This window comes from Neoarius graeffei, chromosome 1 (assembly GCF_027579695.1).
Source record: "Neoarius graeffei isolate fNeoGra1 chromosome 1, fNeoGra1.pri, whole genome shotgun sequence".
Classification (NCBI taxonomy): domain Eukaryota; kingdom Metazoa; phylum Chordata; class Actinopteri; order Siluriformes; family Ariidae; genus Neoarius; species Neoarius graeffei.
Genome location: NC_083569.1, coordinates 119,843,351 through 119,864,434, shown reverse-complemented (window position 1 = coordinate 119,864,434; position 21,084 = coordinate 119,843,351). Strand labels below are relative to the sequence as shown.

Here is a 21,084-nt window from a genome sequence, read left to right as displayed (position 1 = left end):
ACACGCGCGCGTGTGTGTGTGTGTGTATTTCCACTTTTTGCCACGTGCTTTAAGAATTATCCTCTGGAGATGCAGAAGATTTGAACAACTCAAGTTTTATTTTAATTAATTAAATTTTTTTTAAGAGGAAAAACATTTTTTATTACTTCTGCTTTCTTGTTTATATACATTTACATATATGTATGTATACATTATTTTTATTATTATTATTATTATTATTATTAATTATGTTATGTTACCAATTATGTTTTTCAACATATATTTTAAGAGGGTGGCACAGTGATGTAGTAATTAGTAGTTATTTCTGCTTGCACCATTAAAACCTGACCCTGTTCTAGCTCTGTTACTTGTATGTTGGTTGCACCTATCATTATGCTAAAAAGTATTGCCACCCCAGCACTGACACTGATCCCATGGCTGTGAAAAAGTCTCCTTACCCTCTACATTCTCACTCTCTCATTAACCAGATCACTGTGAGTCTCTTGTGTATATATATATATATATATATATATATATATATATATATATATATATATATATATATATATATATGTCATTAGCACTACACCACCGGCTCTGAATTGCAAAACCCCCCACATTGACATGTTGTGTCTTTCAGAAGGCAGGTGTTTATGTTTCAGAACAAGCCAAATCTGGATATTTCCTTCAGAATGTAGTATGAAGGGAAGTCCTATATACTTTATGTGAATACAGGAAGCATGAAGTGTTTTGAATGTGGGATATTGGGCATAAAAGTCTCGCCTGCCCATGTAAGGCTCAGATGTAAGGAGGACACAGGGATGGCTGAGCACTGCTCCTACAGGGCACACTGTGGACACATCAAAGCCCAAGCACAATGACCCAGAGACTGCGGATACTCATACAGGCGATGAGGGTGTGGTCTACCAGAGTGGCTCATCTCATCTCACGGTTACCATTGATAAACACAGCAGGGAGAGTGTGCAAGAAAGTGAGATTAATGAAGTGGGTGTGGAAGGAAAGAGGCATTTGGAAGGCACAACTGCCACTGATGAAGAAAGGCAGAGATAATAAAAGTGTTGGTGAGAGTGTAGTTCAGGGTGGACTGGATGCTGGTACTGGTGTTAAGGAAGGGCTTGTTGATGCTGTTGAGCAGAACATTTAGTAGATGCAAGGTGACGATCCGTTTTCTGATATTTCGGATATTGCATCCCAGGTTGGAGATGATACTAATTTGTACTCATGACAAGAGATGAATGATTTTTTTTTAATGAAACCTTTTTGAAAGACTTTTGATCTCATCTCATCTCATTATCTCTAGCCGCTTTATCCTTCTACAGGGTCGCAGGCAAGCTGGAGCCTATCCCAGCTGACTACGGGCGAAAGGCGGGGTACACCCTGGACAAGTCGCCGGGTCATCACAGGGCTGACACATAGACACAGACAACCATTCACACTCACATTCACACCTACGGTCAATTTAGAGTCACCAGTTAACCTAACCTGCATGTCTTTGGACTGTGGGGGAAACCGGAGCACCCGGAGGAAACCCACGCGGACATGGGGAGAACATGCAAACTCCGCACAGAAAGGTCCTCGCCGGCCACGGGGCTCGAACCTGGACCTTCTTGCTGTGAGGCGACAGCGCTAACCACTACACCACCGTGCCGCCCCAAGACTTTTGATGTTGCTGATTTTTATTTTTATTTTTTTCCTGGATGTGAGTAAGTTTGAGGCCACAATCGCGAAACTAAGGAGAACTGCGACCTATGAAGGACTTGGTAAAAAGAAAGCATTCATATTCAAGAAAATACTGACTAAATTAAGAAAGGGAAAAGCCCCTGCTTTGTAAAAAAAATATCAGCATGTAACCAAGGGCATTCTCCTTCCGCTATTATATTTTGCCTGTCTGTCCTTCTTTTTCTTCTTCTATCTGTTTTCCTTATGGAGTGAATAAGGGTGGAGTCCTTGAATATTAACAGGGGAAGGTGTAGAAATAAAAGGGCAGTGTTAATGGAATGAAGAATAAAAACCTTGATGTTGGATTATTGCCAGAAACACATAGTGATAAAGAGAATGAAAGAGACTGGGGATTATTGTGAGAGGGACAATATGTTTCAAGTCATGGGCCAAATGGAAGTGCAGGAGTCATAGTTTTATTCTCTCCAAGGCTTGGGGGAACAAACATGAAATCATGTGAGTTGGAGCAGGGACGGGTTTTCATAGTCCAGGTGAAAATTAAAACTGTAGGTTTTATTTTTGATAATGTTTACACCCTCAGTTGTGGTGTTGATCACCTGAGATGGCTGTACATCTGTAAAAGTGTGTTTGTTTGTTTTTTATATCACCTTGTGTTTTTTTCTGATCACCATCTTGTAGCTATAGGTTATATTTTATAATTAACTTCAACACCTTCCTTTTACTGGTGTTTTAATATGGAAATTATGACAAGACTCTTTTTTGTGTGTCTGAAAATGTTCCTATTTTCTCTGAAATTTGGAAATCCCAGAAGAATGAATTTGACCATCTTGTTCAATGGTGGGAAGTGTGGATCAGACCTCATAGATCAGCAGTATACAACCCATACCTCTGACATCATTAGAAGTATAATGCAGAGGCTTGAGCGTGACATGCATTCGATTGAAAATGAAATGATTAGTAAAGTCAAGTTTATTTGTATAGCGCTTTTAACAATAAACATTGTCGCAAAGCAGCTTTACAGAATTTGAACAACTTAAAATATGAGCTAATTTTATCCCTAATCTACAACTCCGATTCCAAAAAAGTTGGGACAAAGTACAAATTGTAAATAAAAATGGAATGCAATGATGTGGAAGTTTCAAAATTCCATATTTTATTCAGAATAGAACATAGATGACATATCAAATGTTTAAACTGAGAAAATGTATCATTTAAAGAGAAAAATTAGGTGATTTTAAATTTCATGACAACAACACATCTCAAAAAAGTTGGGACAAGGCCATGTTTCCCACTGTGAGACATCCCCTTTTCTCTTTACAACAGTCTGTAAACGTCTGGGGACTGAGGAGACAAGTTGCTCAAGTTTAGAGATAGGAATGTTAACCCATTCTTGTCTAATGTAGGATTCTAGTTGCTCAACTGCCTTAGGTTTTTTTTTGTCATATCTTCCGTTTTATGATGCGCCAAATGTTTTCTATGGGTGAAAGATCTGGACTGCAGGCTGGCCGGTTCAGTACCCGGACCCTTCTTCTACGCAGCCATGATGCTGTAATTGATGCAGTATGTGGTTTGGCATTGTCATGTTGGAAAATGCAAGGTCTTCCCTAAAAGAGACGTCGTCTGGATGGGAGCATATGTTGCTCTAGAACCTGGATATACAGTACCTTTCAGCATTGATGGTATCTTTCCAGATGTGTAACCTGCCCATGCCACATGCACTAATGCAACCCCATACCATCAGAGATGCAGGCTTCTGAACTGAGCGCTGATAACAACTTGGGTCGTCCTTCTCCTCTTTAGTCCGAATGACACGGCGTCCCCGATTTCCATAAAGAACTTCAAATTTTGATTTGTCTGACCACAGAACAGTTTTCCACTTTGCCACAGTCCATTTAAAATGAGCCTTGGCCCAGAGAAGACATCTGCGCTTCTGGATCATGTTTAGATACGGCTTCTTCTTTGAACTATAGAGTTTTAGCTGGCAACGATGGATGGTACGGTGAATTGTGTTCACAGATAATGTCCTCTGGAAATATTCCTGAGCCCATTTTGTGATTTCCAATACAGAAGCATGCCTGTATGTGATGCAGTGCCATCTAAGGGCCCGAAGATCACGGGCACCCAGTATGGTTTTCCAGCCTTGACCCTTATGCACAGAGATTCTTCCAGATTCTCTGAATCTTTTGATGATATTATGCACTGTAGATGATGATATGTTCAAACTCTTTGCAATTTTACACTGTCGAACTCCTTTCTGATATTGCTCCACTATTTGTCGGCGCAGAATTAGGGGGATTGGTGATCCTCTTCCCATCTTTACTTCTGAGAGCCGCTGCCACTCCAAGATGCTCTTTTTATACCCAGTCATGTTAATGACCTATTGCCAATTGACCAAATGAGTTGCAATTTGGTCCTCCAGCTGTTCCTTTTTGTACCTTTAACTTTTCCAGCCTCTTATTGCCCCTGTCCCAACTTTTTTGAGATGTGTTGCTGTCATGAAATTTCAAATGAGTCAATATTTGGCATGAAATTTCAAAATGTCTCACTTTTGACATTTGGTATGTTGTCTATGTTCTATTGTGAATACAATATCAGTTTTTGAGATTTGTAAATTATTGCATTCCGTTTTTATTTACAATTTGTACTTTGTCCCAACTTTTTTGGAATCGGGGTTGTATCCCCAATGAGCACGCCTGTGGCAACGGTGGCAAGGAAAAACTCCCTCAGACGACATGAGAAAGAAACCTCGAGAGGAACCAGACTCAATAGGGAACCCATCCTCATTCGGGCAACAACAGACAACATGACTATAACATTAACAGTCCTAACATAAAGTCAGCTTCATTGATGCTATAAACCCCCCACCGACAGAAACCCGAGCGCAAAACCGTTCGTGACAACCGCAGTCCCAAAGTCAGCAAGTCAGCTGCAGTCCTCAAGTCAGCAAGTCAACTGCAGTCCCCAGCCACAAAAACACCACTGAACGCATCCAGAGCGTCCCCCAGGCGCGACCCCCAACTCTCCACATGGGGCCATCCTCCACAGGAGCGATGCGATGAGACTCCAACCAGACACAGGGCACCAGGATGGATCAGGCAGGTCCGAGGAGCAGAAGAGGTCAGCATCTCGATCCCAGGACCAACATGTAACTCAGAGGGACAGATTTCTTTTGGGGGGGAGGAAAAAAAACACACATGTTGTTAGGTATGCCCAACATCACCTGAATAAGTAGGAACAGTATACATATTGCACTGAGTACAAGCAGGGACTCCGGCAACTAACTATGACAGCATAACTAAAAGGGGAGAGCCAGAAGGTAACACAGGCATGAGGGAGCTCCAGGACATAAAGCAGCCAGCCACTACACCATCAACAAACTCGAGTGAGCAAGCGAGTGGGGGACTGACAGCATCCATACATCCCAGTTTACCAAAACACTCTATGTCTGAGGTTCCAGATCTACACCTTTACCTCATAAACACCATTAACAAAAGGCTTGACTAAACAGATATGTTGTCAGCCTAGACTTAAACACTGAGACTGTGTCTGATTCCCGAACATTACTTGGAAGGCTGTTCCATAACTGTGGGGCTTTGTAAGAAAAGGCTCTGCCCCCTGATGTAGCCTTCACTATATGAAGTACCAGCAGATAGCCTGCATATTTTGATCCAAGTAGGCGTGGCCTGTCACAGAGGACCAGAAGTTGACTCAGGTACTGTGGTGCGAGACCATTCAGTGCTTTAAAAGTCAGTAGTAGTATTTTATAATCAAGAAAATCCAAGAATTGAGAAAGCTCTGGAAAACAATAAGAGGGCACGAGGCTCTTTTCTTCAGGAGCAAGCAAAAGGGGCTCTTTTCAGAGTCTATTACACTACAATTAAGGACAGAGATGATCCAAGTTCTTTTGTCTTTAATTTGGAGAGGAAAACAAGGACACAGACACAGATACTACATCTTCAGGATGCCAGTGGGAATGTACTGACAGATCCATCTGGTGGAGATGAGGATTGCTATGGATTTTTATGCAGATTTATACAGTGCAAGTGAATGTGACTCATTGTGTGTTGAGATGCTGAATGGTCTGCCAAAACTGGAATTAGCTCAAGCTGACTTGTTAAACTCAGACATTGAACTTCAGGAGCTCACCACAGCTGTCCAGCAGCTCTCTGTTGGTCATGCACCTGGAATCAATGGGCTGCCAGAAGAGTTTTATAAGCAGTTCTGTGGTCTAATAGAACAATATTTATTGGATGTTTTTTAAAGTTTCATTTATTTTTGTTTGTTTACCCACTAGTTGTATGAGGGCAGTGTTGTCTCTTCTTCCAAAGAAAGAATACATTGGGCTTTTAAAAAAAACTAAAGACCTATGTCCTTATTATGCACTGATTAAAAGATACTTTCAGTTGCAAGCTGGCCTAGTCATTAGTGTGTCCGCCTCTCAACCGGGAGATCATGGGTCATACCAAAGACCATCATAAACATGGTACCTACTGCCATCTGGCAAGGCACACTGCAATATAGATGTGAGTAGGGAGTCAAACTCTCACGGTTACCAGAGGACCGGCCCCCCACTGTAATCTTAGCAATGTCATAGGCAAGAGGCCAGTGGTCACTGAAACAGAGATCGGTGCTACCCAGTGTGCCTCAAGGGCCTGGTTAGTACTAGGCCAGGCAACTGCCTGGGAAGACTAGGTCCTGGCATGGGAGGGACTTTGATAAGATACTTTCAAAATGTCTGTCTAACTGGTTGAGAGATTACATGGATATACTTATTCAGTAAATCAGTCTTACTGTGTACCTGGTTGCACAATAATGGATAATATTTTCCTTCTCCATGATGTGATAAAACTGAGAACAATCCACATGATTTGGGATTATCGTCAATGGACCAGGAGAAAGCACTTGACAGAGTTGACCACATCTATCTTTTTTAAAATATTGAGGGCTTTTGGCCTTGGGAATAGGTTTGTAGCCTGGGTAAAAGTACTAAACACAGGGGTTTCAGTAACGTTAAAGGTTGGTGGTGGTCTTAGTTATCTGGTGATGGTACTCAGAGGCATTAGGCAGGGTTGTCCTATTTCAGGGCAGCTATACTGTCTAGCCATAGAACCCCTGTTGTGGAGGTTAAAAGTTGAGTTACTCAGTCTGTCAGTACAGGGATCACGGCATATAGCACTTTCAGCATATGCTACCTGGGAAATTCAGGGAAGCACTTGAACTAGACAGTGAATCTGGGCTACAGAGTGGTAGTGACCAAAAGTCTTTTATCCCCAGAAAGATTTCCCCTGCTATGGAGAATCATCAAGAGAGGGAAAGATCACTGCTCTCTTTTACAGCCCGATAGCATTTGGATCTTGAGGGAACATCCAAAAAGACTAGATAGCTGACTTAACTTGTGTCAAAGTCACACATTTAAACTCTTGATCGGTCTTCTGTGACAAGCATTGAGGCTGTGTTACCGCAGAAGAGATTACGCTGGTATGGACATTTGGTTAGAATGGACACATTTCACATCCCTAAACAGCTTATTTTAAGTCAGCTATCTACAGGAACCAGAAGCGTTGGTACCTCAAAGAAGAGGTATCTTCAAAAGGACCTTCAGAGATTGTGAGATTGGTAACTGGGCTACAGCTCTATTAAATAGAATGGCATGGAGGAAAACAGTTTGTGATGGTGTGAGGACCTTTGAACACAACAGGCGGAAGACTGAGGAAGAAAGACGTGTCAGACAAAAGGCTGCTTAAGCTCTCAAACTGGGACAGTCTTCTTGGGTAGACGCCTGAATAAACTTCATTTGGACTACCATAGTCATGTCGAGCGGCAGTGATGAATGAATGAATGAATAAATGAAACTCACTAAGTGGACTGAAGGACTCTAAGTGGTCTGGTTTGTTGGGGCCAGGGTCTTCCCCACAAGGGAGTTTGAAGTCCCTGTACAAGGCCCCCATTGAGAAGTGCACAGCAGATCTTCAGTGGCAGATTTTTCATGGGGCCATGGCCATGAACAGACACGTGTCGCACATCAATTCTACTGTAGGGAAGGGTTGCCTTTTCTGTCAGGCAAAGGAGACACTTGATCATCTTTTCTTGAGGTACAATAGACTTAGTAGGCTTTTGAGGTACTGGGAGAATGGTGTAGAGGGTTTAGGGAGGCATTTACTGACAAACTCTTCATATTGAGACCAAAGTACAACTACAACCAAAGGAAAATAAAGTCTGTATTGAATTTTATTTTTGGTCAAGGAAAAATGAGCATCTGGTTGATGAGGAGAAATAAGATAAAAAGGGCCAGGATCAACAGATCCTAAACTGATGATGAAAGCCCTGGTGACAGTACATCAGAGGTGGACAAAGTACCCAACTTCATTACTTAAGTCAAAGTACAGATCCCACTGGTCAAATGTTACTCTGATACAAGTGAAAGTTGTCCAGTCAATTTTTTTACTTAAGTTAAAATACTAAAGTACTTGCTTTTAAAAATACTTAAGTATTAAAAGTAAATTTTCTGTCAACGCATTGTTGTATTATTGCCACAATGCTTACAAAACCTAATGCCATTACCAAAGACAGAAACGTGAATTCACAAAATGAACACATGCTGTGCCATCATGGTGGTTTAACATTAAGCTAGCTAGTCAGTGAAACTCCACCTGACATGCTAGCAAACTCTTTTCAAACTCAAAATCATATTGGGTATCTCATCATCATCATCATCATCATCGGCGATCACTCGTAACGTGTATGATTGTCCTCCTGACGGTGGGTCTGGTCACTTGTGGGTCGTCAGGTGGCAGTTGAGGCCAATCCTCGATCCACAGTCTCTATTGCAGTGGGGGCATATGTAGATTGTTGTCCTGGAGGTGGTGGTTTGGGTTTGGGGAGCCGTTTTGGTGGTGGTTCTCTTCTTCCTCAGTTGCCTTTTAGTTTCTGCGGCACGGTGGAGGTCCACTTCTAGGTGTGCTGCACCCTCATGGATCATCCTTCTCCACTCATCTCTTTTGAGGGCAGCCTCCTCCCAGTTATTGAGGTTGAAATGACACTTTCTGAGGTGTACTTTGATCATGTCTTTGTACCGCTTCTTCTGCCCTCCTTGGGTATGCTTTCCTTCCTTTAGTTGGCCATACAGAATCTGTTTTGGAAGGCGGTAGTTGGGCATGCGTACTACATGACCTGTCCATCGTAGCTGGTGCCTAGCGATAGTTGAGGTGATGCTGGCGATGTTGGCTTCCTTTAAGACAGTACAATGACTGGAAAATGTGGACCAATTCATGTATCTTGGCAGTCTTCTATCCACAAGAGCTGACATTGATGCAGAAATCCACCACCGCATAGGGTGTGCCAGCGCAGCTTTTGCTAGGCTGAGAGACAGGGTCTTTGACAACCGCGAAATCCTGACGAAAACCAAACTCCTGGTCTATCAAGCCGTCATTCTTCCCACCCTGCTCTATGGAGCTGATAGCTGGACTACCTACAGTAGGCATCTGAAAGCCCTGGAGCAGTATCACCAGCGATTGGGTATCTAACACTACTAGAAAAGAAAGATTTCTACATTGTTTATTTGGCAAGATTATGCTAAAACATATTTCTGAAAGTACTTCAGATAAGTTAACGTTATTCATGTTAGCATAACTCTGTTTTTACATGCTAACTAACAGTGTCCACATTAACTAGCTGTGTGTTAACATTAGCCATGGACAAGGTGATGGCAACTTGGCAGGCAAATCCATAGAAAGTCATTTGACTAACCAGACTGCATAGCTATTGCAACATTATCGCTAGATCTAAAAGCACAGACAACTTCGTTGCAAGCTTTCTCTTGGAATAAAATGTTTATATCTCTCAATCTGCTTCCGCAGGTTGGACGACGAGTTTTTTGTAGGCCGTGATGTGGTTCATTTTAGGTAAACAAAGCAAACATTTAAAATGAAACGAATCTTTAATCCTTTCAGAAAACCGGGACATGGGTTCATGGGCCATGGGTGTGTGCATTCCCCAGAAGAACCACCTCCTTCCATTCTGCCATCAACTGATCGTGTTAAATAATGCTGCTGAGAAATCACTAAACTTGATTTTATCCAGTCTACGGACATGACGTGACCCTAGTGATTACTGATAGACTGTCTCAGTGTCACCTCCGAAAAAAAACAACGTTATAGAAAAAAAAGAAAAAATATCCACGTTCAAAGCTGCTTCGTAGTAATGAGTAACTAGGACCTTGATAGAAATGTAGTGGATTAAAAAGTACAATGTTTGCCTTTCAAATGTAGTGAAGTTAAAATCACAAGTTTCCAAAGAAAATAATACTCAAGTAAAGTACAGATACTCAAAAAGTGTACTTAAGTACAGTACTCGAGTAAATGTACTTCGTTACTGTCCACCTCTGCAGTACATCTCAGAATTGAATATGCTCATTTGAAGATGACTCATGACTTGTGTAAATTCTCTGAGGTTTGACTCTCTCTCTCTCTCGTTCTCTCTCTCTCTCTCTCTCTCTCTCTCTCTCTCTGTCACCCTCTCATCATCAGCATATGTTGCTTCAGAGGAATATTATTACATTTTGTTCGGCTTCAACAGTTTTGCACTACATCGAGCTTTTGATGTCAAACAACGCTCCTGGCTATGTTCGCTCAGCTTCCTGTCTTAAATGGGTGTCCTCGTTTCTCTCTCTCTCTCTCTCTCTCTCTCTCTCTCTCTGTTTATTCATCACATGAAAGGAGAAAATCATATGTTTGCACTGACTTCAAACAGGATAAATTAAAAAGAAGACATACCCAGTCGAGCTGTAACAATTTCTCTCTCTCTCTCTCTCTCTCTCTCTCTCTCTCTCTCTCTCAGGCAATCTTGGCTCTCAGTTGGTTGAATATAAAGAGGAAATGTACATCACCAATGACTGTGGAAAGACCTGGAGACAGGTGAGCACACACTGCAAAAAAATGGCCTTTCAAAAATAAGAAATAAAAGATTAAAACAAAGCATATTTGCTTGAATCAGGTGAAAAAAATCTGCCAATGGAACTAGTCAAATTTGACTTGGTAAGATTTCTTAAAGTAAGATGAAAACTCTAACCTGTTTTTAGATGAAATAATTCCAAAATAAGATTGGGGAACTTATTATGCGAGATCTGATTAACTCAAAATAATCAAAATAGTTCTTATAACAAGATCGTACTTCTTACATTTAGCCATTCGAGTCATTTTTATTTATTTCATTTTAAGGGTATTTCACTTAAATTCATGACAAAGTCTTAGCAGTAAAAACTGAATTTAAGATAAATATACTAATATTAGGATTGTTAAATTCTACAACTAAGCATTGCTAGCTTAAAAGATTCTCCTTTTGTTATCTGTAATTAGTAAAATACTCTAGATATGAGACCAGAGACTATCTTGAATCAAGTTGACGACACGTGTAGCATTGCAACAAGTTTATTTTTTTTCCCATTTCAACATTCAAACATTAAAACATCTCTTAAGATTCCACTTCCCCAGGACCTCAGGCACCAAAAAAAAAAAAAAAGTCTACGCATTTTGACTTACAGTGCTTACACAACGCCAAAGCAACAGTGCATTTTGGGGACACTGACTATTTGTTTGTTTTGTTTGTTTGTTTGGTGCCTGATCTTGTAAACCCCTCATACACATAAACAAAAACCTCATGAGTGGGTTTGAAAAAAACAAACCACTGAACTTGTCCTCCACTCACTCGTAGCCTTTTTGAAGGCACTTGTCTGGTCTAGAGTCTGTACAGCATCTAGAAGGAGCTCACTCTGAATGACTGAGAAAACAGTCGCAGTAAACTTAGGATATGTGAGCTGACAAAACATCTACGCATTTTGACTTACAGTGCTTACACACCGCCAAAGCAACAGTGCGTTAAGATTCAAAGATTTCAGTAACGTTAATTTATTCCCAAAACAAGCATACTTTTTTTTTTTTTCTGGAAACAAGATGAACCGCATTTGACAAATGTCCAAAATGTACTTACTTGTTTTTTTTTTTTTAAAACTTGTTTTATTTTCAAAGGTGCTCCAAATAAGACTTTTTCAAGACATTTTGTCTATACAAGATTTTCAAGATGGACTGTCTAAAAACTAGCCTTTCTAGCTAAATGAGGTTTTGCTTGTTGGGCAATTATGTCTTATAATAAGGGTGGCTCGATGTTTTGACTTGAAAATAGACAAATAAACTTCCTAAGATTTTTATTTTTTGCAGTGCATTCAGTCAAAGGAATTTTCAATAAAGAATAGTGATGGAACTTTCTAAAGTTTTTGCTCCCCACAATGCTAGATTCATCCAGGCTATGAGTCCATAATCCATAACTGTCCTGCTCTCAGAGAGGAAGCAACAAGCTTCCTCTGTCCCCTGTCAATCAGAGCGACGCGAGCCAATCATGATATCTCAAGTATAAATAATGGCGCTGTCTTCCAGTAATGTTCCATGCAGTCTGAAAAGAAAGAGCCAGAGGCTGAATTCACATCTCTGATGGAGATATGTGTTAGCCTTCATTCTCCCAGATTTTGGAACCTCTCTCTCTCTCTCTCTCTCTCTCTCTCTCTCTCTCTCCCATTTATTCATTCTCGCTGCAGCAACATTTTACTCCCACAATCACTTTTATCTCCATCATAATCTCTTCAACTTTCATTTTCAATTTCAGTATATAACTCTGAGTAGCTCTGCAAATAAATGTTCCTACTGCATTCCCCTCGTTCTCTATCCCTCTCTTTTCATACTGATTGACTCGCTCTCGTGCGCATACTGTCGGTGGATGAAATTGGCTTACGCTGTTGAGTTCTGGACTCTGATTAGTCAGAAGATGTTGATTAGTTTTCTAGAACAGCAGCTCTGACAGGAGTGCAGGTTTATATCAATGCACTCGTTCTGAAACATTATAATTTCTACAGTAACAGCTCCTTCACATGGATTTGTATGTTTATGTAACATTTATGGAAGGAGTCTCCAGTGTCGGCACTTTGTAACAGTCTGAGGTAAAGCTGTAACCTTTCTGACGTTTTCAGGACAGAGGAGTTTGTCATGACAAGTTGCGGGTTATTTTGTTTGTTTTTGATGTAAGGAATGACTGTTTATAGCTGCTATAATGTGAGAATATAATGTAAGTTTCCCTGATATTCCATAACATTAATTGTAACTCTAAATGGATAAAAAGTAGAATGTAGCATACTTAAATGAATAAAAAAAAATTGTAATCATTAGTAAGTTAGACTGGTACCAAAATTCAAAAAAGTGCTTATTTAAGGAGTTAAAGACATTTTTGAGACAAAGTCGGCAAACAGTCTTATTTTGTCAATTTGGGTGTGCCGAATTCAAATCTGCAATATGCCGAGCTCTATCTGACCTCTGTTGACCTCTAGAGGTCATTGAACTTTGGGCCTGTAAACGTCTCAGCTGAACCCAGTTTCTCAGCTTTCTAAGGAATGAAATGTACTAAAATGATTAATGAAGTTAGCAAATGGCCTTGTTTGTTAAATGTTTGGGTGCTGAATTCATTTTTCATTTGTAAAACGACATATGACCTCTGATAACCTCAAGGTCATTAAACTTGGCCTATAGGCCTATGCATTTAACGGCATTTTTAAACTGACTTTGCTCCCCCAAAAAGAATATGAACAGACAAAAAACAAATAGAAAGGAACAAATACAACATTAAATGCCAGTCCATGTACATGTGACTTACTTTTCACAATGAGAATGCCTCGGCGATCACCTTACATAACATTGCATTACATTTAGCGGTTATTGTTTATACAAAGCTACTGAAAAAAGGACAGATTCAGCAGCATACAAAATGTGGGGGCGTACAGGGTATACAGGTTAATCAGGGTTAGTATATATGAGAGTTTTTTTCTTTGTTGTTTGTTTTGTTTTGTTTTAAACGGGGTAAAGCTTTTACAAAAAACAAACAAAGAAAAACCTCTCATATATACTAACCCTGATTAACCTGTATACCCTGTATGCTCCCACATTTTGTATGCTGCTGAATCTGTCCTTTTTTCAGTAGCTTTGTATAAACAATAACCGCTAAATGTAATGCAATGTTATGTAAGGTGATCGCCGAGGCATTCTCATTGTGAAAAGTAAGTCACATGTACATGGACTGGCATTTAATGTTGTATTTGTTCCTTTCTATTTGTTTTTTGTCTGTTCATATTCTTTTTGGGGGAGTAAAGTCAGTTTAAAAATGCCGTTAAATGCATAGGCCTATAGGCCAAGTTTAATGACCTTGAGGCTATCAGAGGTCATATGTCGTTTTACAAATGAAAAATGAATTCAGCACCCAAACATTTAACAAACAAGGCCATTTGCTAACTTCATTAATCATTTTAGTACATTTCATTCCTTAGAAAGCTGAGAAACTGGGTTCAGCTGAGACGTTTACAGGCCCAAAGTTCAGTGACCTCTAGAGGTCAACAGAGGTCAGATAGAGCTCGGCATATTGCAGATTTGAATTCGGCACACCCAAATTGACAAAATAAGACTGTTTGTCGACTTTGTCTCAAAAATGCCTTTGGGTGTCACAATTCTGGATTTTGGTACCAGTCTAAGTGTACATTTTGAGGGTCACAACCACCATGAGTCATGACTGCGGAAGCTTCGAGCAGAGGTTTGGTTGTATTTTGGGTGGAGCTGCTACGTCAACAACGCTTATCTGAGTTCATATTTTCTCAGGTGTTTGAAGAGGAGCACCACATCCTGTATCTGGATCATGGTGGCGTCATCGTGGCCATCAAAGACACGTCCATCCCATTAAAGATCCTCAAGTATGTACTACGGTTTGCAAGTACAGTTAGCAAAGTGCTTGCTTCTGCACTTTGGAGCACAAATCTTCCTCTGATGTTAGTTGGTGTGACAGAAAATTAATTAGAGGAACAGATTAGAGGGGAGATTTGCCTTGAGGCAAAGATTGTGTAAAGCATCGAGAGAGAGAGCGAGAGAGAGAGTGACAAGAAGGCGACAGAGGGAATCCTCACTTATCCTTGTTCCACACATTCAGCCCTAGAGAGACTCTCGAGTAAATTCATCTTCTCACTCAAGGGATTCTTCCCTCACTCTCATATCCCTCGCTCCCTCTCTCTTCCTTTGATCCCTGTGTTTCTTTCCCTCGTTATTCATTTAGAGAGAGACTTGAGGATCCATCAGATATGAAGTGCTGTCCAGCCTGAGCGCGAGAAAAATGATGAAGTGTCCCTGAAAAAATCCTTTAAGTCGTCAGGAGGTTTTACTGTATACACACACACACACACACACACACACACACAAAGTCATTGTAAAACCCAGATTTGGTAAAGCCCCAAGACAGGTTAAAGTCCTGAGCATATGCAAAACCTCAAACATACGCAGCATGTACAATGTGGCTCCAAGCCACCGTTCACGTGTTCACATATTTTTAGAATGTTGCAACAAGTGAGGGATGAAAAATGAAAAAAAAGCAAGAAGTAAAATTACCATATAGAACACGAGAGCATATGAGTCACAGTTTGCTTTTCTTAGCTCTTGTCAGACGAGCTGGAAAGCAGAAAGCCACTCACGACTCCATCAGCTCGTGTTCATTTCACTTCATTCTCAGCGTCTGATGAAAGAATGATGACGAAGGAGATGATATTACACCCACGGCATGGACAAGTCCAGGAAATGCAATTAACAAGCTTAAAAAGAGGTTAAATGTGGCAGCAGAGAATATCAGTTTAAAGTTTTAGGACATGCACAGTGTTCACATTGTGGTATTTAGCAATATTACTTGCATTATTAATATCTAGAGGATGTGCTGAAGCACTCAATAAAATGAAGTGTTGAATGCTGGAGCCTTTTTCACTCAGGGGTTTGGATCATGGTCTGCTCTGTGTAGACGAAGGGAGACAGAGCTTTCAGAGGGAGCTGTGGTTTGATTTGCTTTTTAAAAAATAGCCGATTCAACACATGAGACAAGAGCTGCTAGCCTACGCACACTGGAGGTTTAAAAATAAGATGCTGTCTGTGGAGGCTGTCCTTGTGACTCAAAGATGTGGCATGAGGTCCAATTAGCAGATGACTTAGGGAGCTAGGAAACAAATCAGATGGGGGAAAAAAAAAAGATTATGGAACAGCAATATTCCCCCATATGCCAAGTAACAGTAAGAAAAAAGTGATAGAGTGATAGCTATTTAACAGCCTGATAAGCAACTCCTCTAGATTTACTGACGAAAGAGACCACAGCCCCAACTTCTTGTTCGTAAGTCTACTGGCTGAGATTTATGAGTTCTTAGGTCAGCATGGTGGTGCAGTGGTTATCACTTTTGCCTCATAGTGTGAACCTTTTGCGTTCAAACCTTGTGGTTGATGGGGGCCTTTCTGTGTGGGGTTTGCATGTTCTCCCTGTACCTGTGCAGGTTTCCTCCAGGTGCTCCGTTTTCCTCCCACAGATATATGGATTAGGTCAACTGGTTACTTGAAATTACTCATGAGTTTCAGTGGCTGTTTGTCTCTATTACCCCTTTTCCACCAAATCAGTTCCAGGGCTGGTTCGGGGCTGGTGCTGGTTCACAACTCGTTCAACTTGCGAGCCAGCTGAGAACCAGTTTGCTTTTCCATAGCTCGCGGTGCTAAGGGAAGCCATGTCATTACTTCGCTGTATACGTCAGTTACGTCGCTGTATACGTCAGTTACGTCGCTACGTTTGCATAAACCTTGGCGCGAATATCGAAGCAAAAACAACACAGAAGAAGCAGCAGCAACAACAATAATAATAATAATAATAATGGATGACTTCGTGTTTGTACAGCTGCTGCTTCTCATCGCTTAAAAATGGCGATCTTTTGCGGTCTTGTTATTGTTGTTGGTCTTAACAACTCAGCCCCCCCCCCGCTGACGTAAGCAGTTCTTTCCTCTGGCCCAGCAGAGAGTTGGTGCTACCCTGGAACCGGTTTTTCTGGCCCCAGAGCCAGTTCTTTGTCAGTGGAAACAGAAAACCCGGTTCCAAACTATGCACTGGCCCCGAACCAGCCCTGGAACTGATTTGGTGGAAAAGGGGCATGTGTTAGACTTGTGATAGATTGGTGACCTGCCCAGGGTGAGCCCTGCCTCTTCCCTGGCTGTACCTTCCCCCACGACCCTGATAGATAAGCACTATAGAAGATGGATGGAAGGTCAGAATTCATGTAGATAAAGTCAGTATGACTTTATGAGAGTAAACACTCTTTAGCAGATCTGGATGGGATTAAATGTACATGGGTTACCAAGGGTCTTCTTTCAGCTGGTCCCCTTAGGGGTCACCACAGCAAATCATCATATTTGAGTTTGCATAGGTTTTTACACCATTCCTGACACAACCCTCCCCAATCTATCCAGGCTTGGGACCAACATTAATTATGTACTGGCTTGTGCAATCCCAGTGACTGGGTATTTTTACCTAATCTGCATGTCTTTGAACTGTGGGAGGAAACCCATGCATTACATTACATTAATGCCACTTATCCTGGGGTAAGGTGCCTTATTTGGGGGTTAGGTACCTTGCTCAAGGGCACTTCAGCCATTCCTGCTGGTCCAGGGAATTGAACCAGCAAACATTTGGTCCCAAAGCTGCTTCTCTAACCATTAGGCAATGGCCTCCCCATGACATTGGGAGAACATGCAAAATCCTCACAGAAAGACCCCTGTCAGCGATGAGGTTCAAACCCGGAATCTTCTTGCTGTGAAGCAACAGTGCTAACCACTGCACCTCTGCACTGCCATCATGGGTTACTGAGGGCAATTTCCTATTTTAAGGATCTTCTCTGTCTGGATCATGTTTGTATTTTCTCTATCCTCCTTTGGGAAATTTACCAGCTGAATTATCTTCTATTTTTCACCAAACTCAGCAGTATTTGACTGCTGCTACTTGCTGTATTTAGCCTTGTAGCACACATATCAGTGATCCTCCTCCAGATATTAAATGACTTCCTGAGTCACAAAACAAAAGCTGGATGCTTCTATTTTATTTATTTATTTTTTATCCCCCGCTGTCTGAAAGGCCTGAAGGGGGATTATGTTGTGGCGATGTCCGTCCGTCCGTCTGTCCCAGGAAGGGTACTCACCTTCTGAAATCAACTCCTCTCACAGTTTTTGAAGGAATTTCATGAAACTTGGCAGGAAACATTGTTATATGTCAGTAATGCGCATATTGTAATTTAGTTCAATTTGGTCACATTTTACCAGAGTTACAGCCCTTGATTAACAAAATTATACTTTGACAATTTCATGAGAGTGTGTTTTCCTTCTGAAATCAACTGCTCTTACAATTTGTGGAGGAATTTCACCAAACTTGACAGGATTCTTTGTGATATGTCAGTAATACGCATATTGCAATTTTGTTCCATTCAGTCGCATTTTACCAGAGTTTTGACATAGTTGCCAGCAGGGGATATTGTGCTCTCAGAGCACTCTTGTCATATTGTTGCTGGAACTTTGGCTCACCCCAAACTGAAATAAGAGCATCTCTTCTCTACTCCATTGCCGCTTTGATTGCTTGGATACAATGTTAATGCAATGAATGCAGCATGATCATATGACCACAGTTGTTTGGATGCAATATTTATTTATTTATTTATTTTTATCACAGAGGAGACCTGTAATAATGTATCCCCATAAAAAAACAAATCCAATCCAAATAGGGCTTTCTTTGTCCAGTGTCCAGTGTCCTTTCAGCATCCTTGTCCTCATTTTCCATCAGGTCAGTATGCAGTATGGCAGCAACAAACTCGGATAATCTACTGCATAAGTCAAACATGCAAAGGTCAAGGTTCAGACTTATGGATATATAGCATGGAAGACTTCACAATGAATACAAAGAAACAACAGGTTATACATACCCAAACATATCCAGGGTGAACACAATGTGTAACAGACCAGTGATGGGTCAGGGGTCAGAAAGCACCAAACCCAAAACAAAGGAACCCTCTACATGCTCAAACATGGAAAAGTGTAAACAAAAGCAAATAAATGGTGATCGTCACTATGGGAACCATGAAGCAAAAGGGGAATCTGTGACTGTAGCAGGTCACTGATGAATGCTGTAGGTTGATTATAGTTAGGAAAGATAATGAACTAAAACAGCAAGGGTTAATGAATGATGGCATGAGTCCATGACAAAAGTTGGTGCCAGTGATGTAAGAGAGTACAGATTGATTATGTAAAAGGACAAGTCAATAATATAAGTAGTGTGAGTTAGTGATGTAAGACAAAGCAAGTAACGTTGGCACAGTGTCATAGTACTTTGTTTCTGAAGTAAATCAGTGATGTAAGATGTCATGTCTCTGCAGGTTCAGTGTGGACGAAGGGCATACATGGAGCATCCACAATTTCACCAGCACGTCGGTGTTTGTAGACGGCTTGCTGAGTGAACCTGGAGATGAGACCCTGGTTATGACGTGAGTCCGGAGCTCTGTTCCTTACCTGTGTTCATGTCCATCTTATCTTCACTTGCCTCTACCCATCTAGTACCATCTTCTGTCTCTCACCTGTTCCTCACATCTTCCTGTCATTCATTCCTGTTTGTTCCTCGTCTCTCACTGTCTCCTGGTACATTGACATATTTTTCATCCCTCAACAATCATCCCTCAGATCCAACTACATATGGCTCACACCTTTACCTGTCCCTTATCTACAATTTTCTTCCCCTGACAGACAGATGTCTGAATTTTGCTCTTCCATACTCAAAGGTACAGATACATTCAGCTGTCCTTCATCTCCAGTTTTATGCCTCACAGTCCCCTTCTTTTCCCCTCACTTTTAGTTGTCCTCCATCTCCACCTATCTGTCCCCATTTCCATCAAATCCTCATGTTACTCTCTTAGTTAGTGTAACTAAATAAACATCACCTACACCAGTTTGGCAGGCAACTTTACCTCCATTTTTCTTTCTCCTCCATCTGCCCCTGAGTGCACTCACCTGCTGGAATTCCACTCCTCCCTCATGTCCACCTGTTCAGATACATGAACTGCACCTTCACCTTGCTTTCATTGTAACCTGTCAGTCATTTCCAAATTTTGGTCATTACAGTCACCTGTCTCTTCCAATCTGCCTTAGCTGTTCCTCCACCTGTCCACCTCTCTTCATTCGTTCTTCACCTTTGCTTGTTAATTAGTGCAAATATAACCACTCCAACTACACCAGTCTGTCCATCACGACTATTTCATTATTACCTTTGTCCCTCAGTTTCATTCGATCATCACCTCTACCTGTTTGCCCCATCACCTTCACCTTTATCTGTCTTTCTGTTTCGTTCACCTTTTCGTCACTATCCATTTGTCCATTAGGTACTGCTGTAGAACTCGAGACCGGTCTCAAGATTACTTTTTGAAGGTCTTGATCTGATCTCAGAATCGGCCTCATTTTTACTCAGTCTTGTTTTGGTCTCAGGACATGGAGACTCTGGATTTTATTTCAAGACTGGTCAAGACCACAACTGTGGGGATTTCACTAAATTTGCTGTGCATTGTCTGATTTATTTGTTAACATCATTACTGTTTTGATGTAAATATTCCTGCATCAAATACAACCAATAACATGACTCATTGCAAAGTCGATATTTTCAATACTGTTAATGGCCATCACCCCTCCCCCACCCCCCTTCACACACACTGTTCTGGTCCTGGTCGTGACTCGGTCTTGCCCTGCCTTGGTCTTCATTTTGACTTGGTTTCAACACCTGAAAATCTTGTTCTTGTCTTGATATGCTCTAGTCTTGGTCTTGGTCTCAGTTTAGGTGGTCTTGACTCCAACACTACCATTAAGACAAGCCTTCTGTTTGTCTCTCATTTGTATCTTGTCCTATCTGGTCCTATGGTTTCTGTAGTGTAGTGGTTATCACGTTCACCTAACACACGAAAGGTCCCTTGTCCAAAACCAGGCAGGAACATTGTTGATGGGGCAGCCATGGCCTAAAGGTTCAAGAAGCAGCTTTGGGACCAAAAGGTTGCTGACTTGATTCCCTGGACCATATGTAGGTTGTGAACAGCACTTTCTCCTCCCTCTATATCCATGGCTGAAGTGCCCTTGACCAAGGATCCTAAGCCCCAACTGCTCCCCATCCATTCATCCATTTGGACAAATCTGCTATCTGTCTCTCAATACCACCTGGTTCTCACTTCTATCTGTTTATCACCATCACCTCCATCTGTCTTTCCTTCTCTTCCACCTGTCCCTGAGTGCATCTACCTGTCTGGATTGCATGTCCTCCTTAACATCCACTGTCCAGTGTTAGGTGACCTACACCGTCACCTGTTGTACATTGTAACCTGTCCCACATTTCCAGTTTTGTCCATTCCAGTCAGCTGTCATTCCTACAGCTTCACCTACATTTGTCTATTAGATTTAAAAAAAAAATCAGTCTTTTCTTCACCTGAACATGTATCACTTGAATCTGTCTTTCACATCC

The 21,084-nt window shown here is 41.3% G+C and overlaps 1 protein-coding gene across 3 annotated transcripts in view; it reads left to right on the top strand.

The window, feature by feature from the left end:
• The window catches only part of sorcs2 (sortilin-related VPS10 domain containing receptor 2), a 511,416-nt gene that overhangs the window by 452,405 nt on the left and 37,927 nt on the right, over positions 1-21,084 (top strand). For all 3 annotated transcript variants that reach the window (XM_060915854.1, XM_060915847.1, XM_060915839.1), the window contains exons 12-14: positions 10,516-10,592; positions 14,364-14,455; positions 18,968-19,075. In XM_060915854.1, the coding sequence (XP_060771837.1) occupies positions 10,516-10,592; positions 14,364-14,455; positions 18,968-19,075 (277 nt within the window). The remainder of the gene's footprint in view (positions 1-10,515; positions 10,593-14,363; positions 14,456-18,967; positions 19,076-21,084) is intronic.